The sequence below is a fragment of the Fopius arisanus genome, unplaced genomic scaffold (genome assembly GCF_000806365.1).
Source record: "Fopius arisanus strain USDA-PBARC FA_bdor unplaced genomic scaffold, ASM80636v1 scaffold00218, whole genome shotgun sequence".
Lineage (NCBI taxonomy): Eukaryota > Metazoa > Arthropoda > Insecta > Hymenoptera > Braconidae > Fopius > Fopius arisanus.
Window position 1 is genome coordinate 106,238 of NW_011887957.1, and position 2,670 is coordinate 108,907.

Consider the following 2,670-nt stretch of genomic DNA (forward strand, 5'->3'; position numbering starts at 1 on the left):
AAAATATGGACGAAGTGGAACAAACAATGCAGTTTCAGCTCGGATATTAATTTTGTTTAATATGTTAGGTGTTTGTCAACCATTTTAACCCATTTGGAAGGGTTTCCGTTTTCTGTCCCCGAAATAACCTTTAGATAAATATATATATATATATTATATATATATATATATATATATTATATATAGATATATCATAATATATAGATATATTTTGATACGCATAGCGCCAAAAAAAGCTGACAAAAAACGTTACATGCTTTTTTTTAAAAAGGATAATTTCAGACGTGTTGCCGCAAGTTGGCTGGCCATACGCACCACACTCGAATTAATTAGTCGCAAAAAGGCCCAGGATTACTCCATATTAGTGTTTTATTTCTTTGTATTATTTTTTCGTTAACTGGAAAAGAAGTGGAAAATACATTTGGCGTTAACAATCTCCCCCCGAGTAAATCATTCCCCCTCAATCCCCTTTTGACATTTCAGGCCCTTGCATTAATTCATTATATTGAATTTCCGCCCGTTTTGGCTGATCCCCAAAATTATCGTGCCTTCGCCGGGAATTATTTTATTTAACTCAACGGTCAAGGTCACAAGTTATATAGTTCGTTTCCATGATCAGTATGCAAGTGTTTGGGTACACGTCCACGTTGAAGAATGAAATTCTGGGCTTTTGGGACATCTTGGGCGTCTTTCCTCTTAAGCAATCTTTGAAAAATTGTCTATTATAGTGAGAAAAAATCTCTGCCCATCATTACTCTTTGCGTAAGCCGTCATATCCATCAAATCAGCCTGCCATGTTTCACCTAGGTCGCGAGTATTCACTTGCCGCCGAGGATAATTTCTGCATGCTGGTTTTTGCAATTCCGTCACCACATCCGATTCATTTTCATCCATTCTTAAATATTTGCTCGAATTCTAGAGTCAATTTCCCAACTCGTTTGTTTACATCTGTAAATTTACGTATCAATTCCATGTATAAGGTTTGAATCTCCTTATGGAGCATCTTCAACGTGATAGTATATGGGGGGCCAAAGGTGTGGCAACATTAGTCAAACTTGGACCCAATACTTTTTATGCAAGTCTTTTGCATAATTTTTCTTGTGAAAATGATATCGACAATTATCCTGCTCCCCTTCCTATCTAATTCAAATCCTATCCAACGTCTCCTTTGACGCCACAAAAATGCGGAACGCTATAAAACTTCCACTCTTCTATGTAAAATTGATAGCCGTATGGAAGACGGCGATGCTCGATATATGCAGGGTGTCCCAGAAGTACATGCTAATCCTTTACCAGCATGTGCAGGGCATGATTCTGAGCCGAAAAGTCCTTTTCCACTTTTGGATCAGAAGCACCCCCCCGGAGATATTGGGGTAAATAGGAGAGCCAATGACGCTGCAGCGTTAAACGGCAGTACGTCCGTGTGGCTCCGCACACATAGCCCGCTGCCTCGAAGGGGCGTCGCTCATGCATGCATCACTGTCCATTTTTTTTTCTTGTAAAAATTGTATCGAGAATTATCCTGTTCCCACCTTCCTACCTAATCCAAATGCTGTCCAACGACTCCTCTGACGTCTCAAAAATGTGGAACGCTATAAAAACTTCCCGTCTTACATGTATTCTTGGTCGTAATTGCCATCTACGATTAGCTCATATCCGATACCTCCTGGACGGCGATTGTTAGAATTGTTATTGGCGTGAATGTGATGACGGAACACGTCAACACTCATGATGCAACTGTGCATCGTTAAAAAGATTCCTATTCTAATATATTATTGCAGCTCCACGAAGTTCCTCTATAATTGATATGATTTCATTGGCATGACTCTAATTACCCGCCGATTGTGAGGTCATCAGTAATTGAAGACGTTCTAGATGTTCGTTGGGATCGTCCCAACCAACATAGTCCACTTTACGAAATCGTTGAGCTGTCATAAACGTAGATACAAGTTCCTTACCTTCATACATTGATGTGTCAAACTGTGAAATATTTTTTTCATATTTCTCACTCTGAAGATCTCGAATACCTTCACGTACTTTTTCATTTTTTTGATGACTATTTCTTGCAAGGATTATATTTTTATGAGCGTTAATGTCACTTTCACTGATTGAGGCCGCAGTTGGATGCTTCATGGAGAGAAGCTCCAGTAACCCAGACGGTTTCGGCAATCTACGTCGCCCTATACATCTCATTAATTACCTCAGTCTTGGGGGTATAATCATAATCGATTTCAAAATTGGAATACATATCATTGCGCACACCTATGTTTAGCCTTTCTTGTTGGATATTTATATAAGACTGAATACTCATGATATTCTGGATTCCCGTCAGGATTGGAAGTCTTCGAAGAACTACGATTTAAGACATGCTGATTCTATTGGCCAACTCCTCGGTTTTACTCGCAGAGTTTTGGAAGCTAATAAAAGTCACGAATCGGATCAAGCCGTAGCCATTCCTAAAGTAAACGCCTGACGAGTTGAGTATAATATCACAGCGGTACATACAACAATCAAAAATTTAATACCAGTCATGAATTCTTTCCCCCGGTGCCTCCTCAATATAAAATAGTGGAAGTTCCATCAGAAGATATTTATTTACCAGTGACTGTGCAAATAATCAATGATTTATACCTGAGAATCATTGTTCACGATGGTGATGTGATACATTTT

At 39.0% G+C, this 2,670-nt stretch overlaps 1 protein-coding gene across 1 annotated transcript in view; it reads left to right on the forward strand.

The window, feature by feature from the left end:
- LOC105272608 (calcium and integrin-binding protein 1) overlaps nucleotides 1-398 on the forward strand; it is a 69,193-nt gene extending 68,795 nt beyond the window's left edge. Inside the window, exon 4 of the mRNA XM_011314808.1 lies at nucleotides 272-398. Coding sequence (XP_011313110.1) covers nucleotides 272-276 — 5 coding nt within the window. The 3' untranslated portion in view covers nucleotides 277-398. The remainder of the gene's footprint in view (nucleotides 1-271) is intronic.
- Nucleotides 399-2,670: the final 2,272 nt, after the last annotated feature.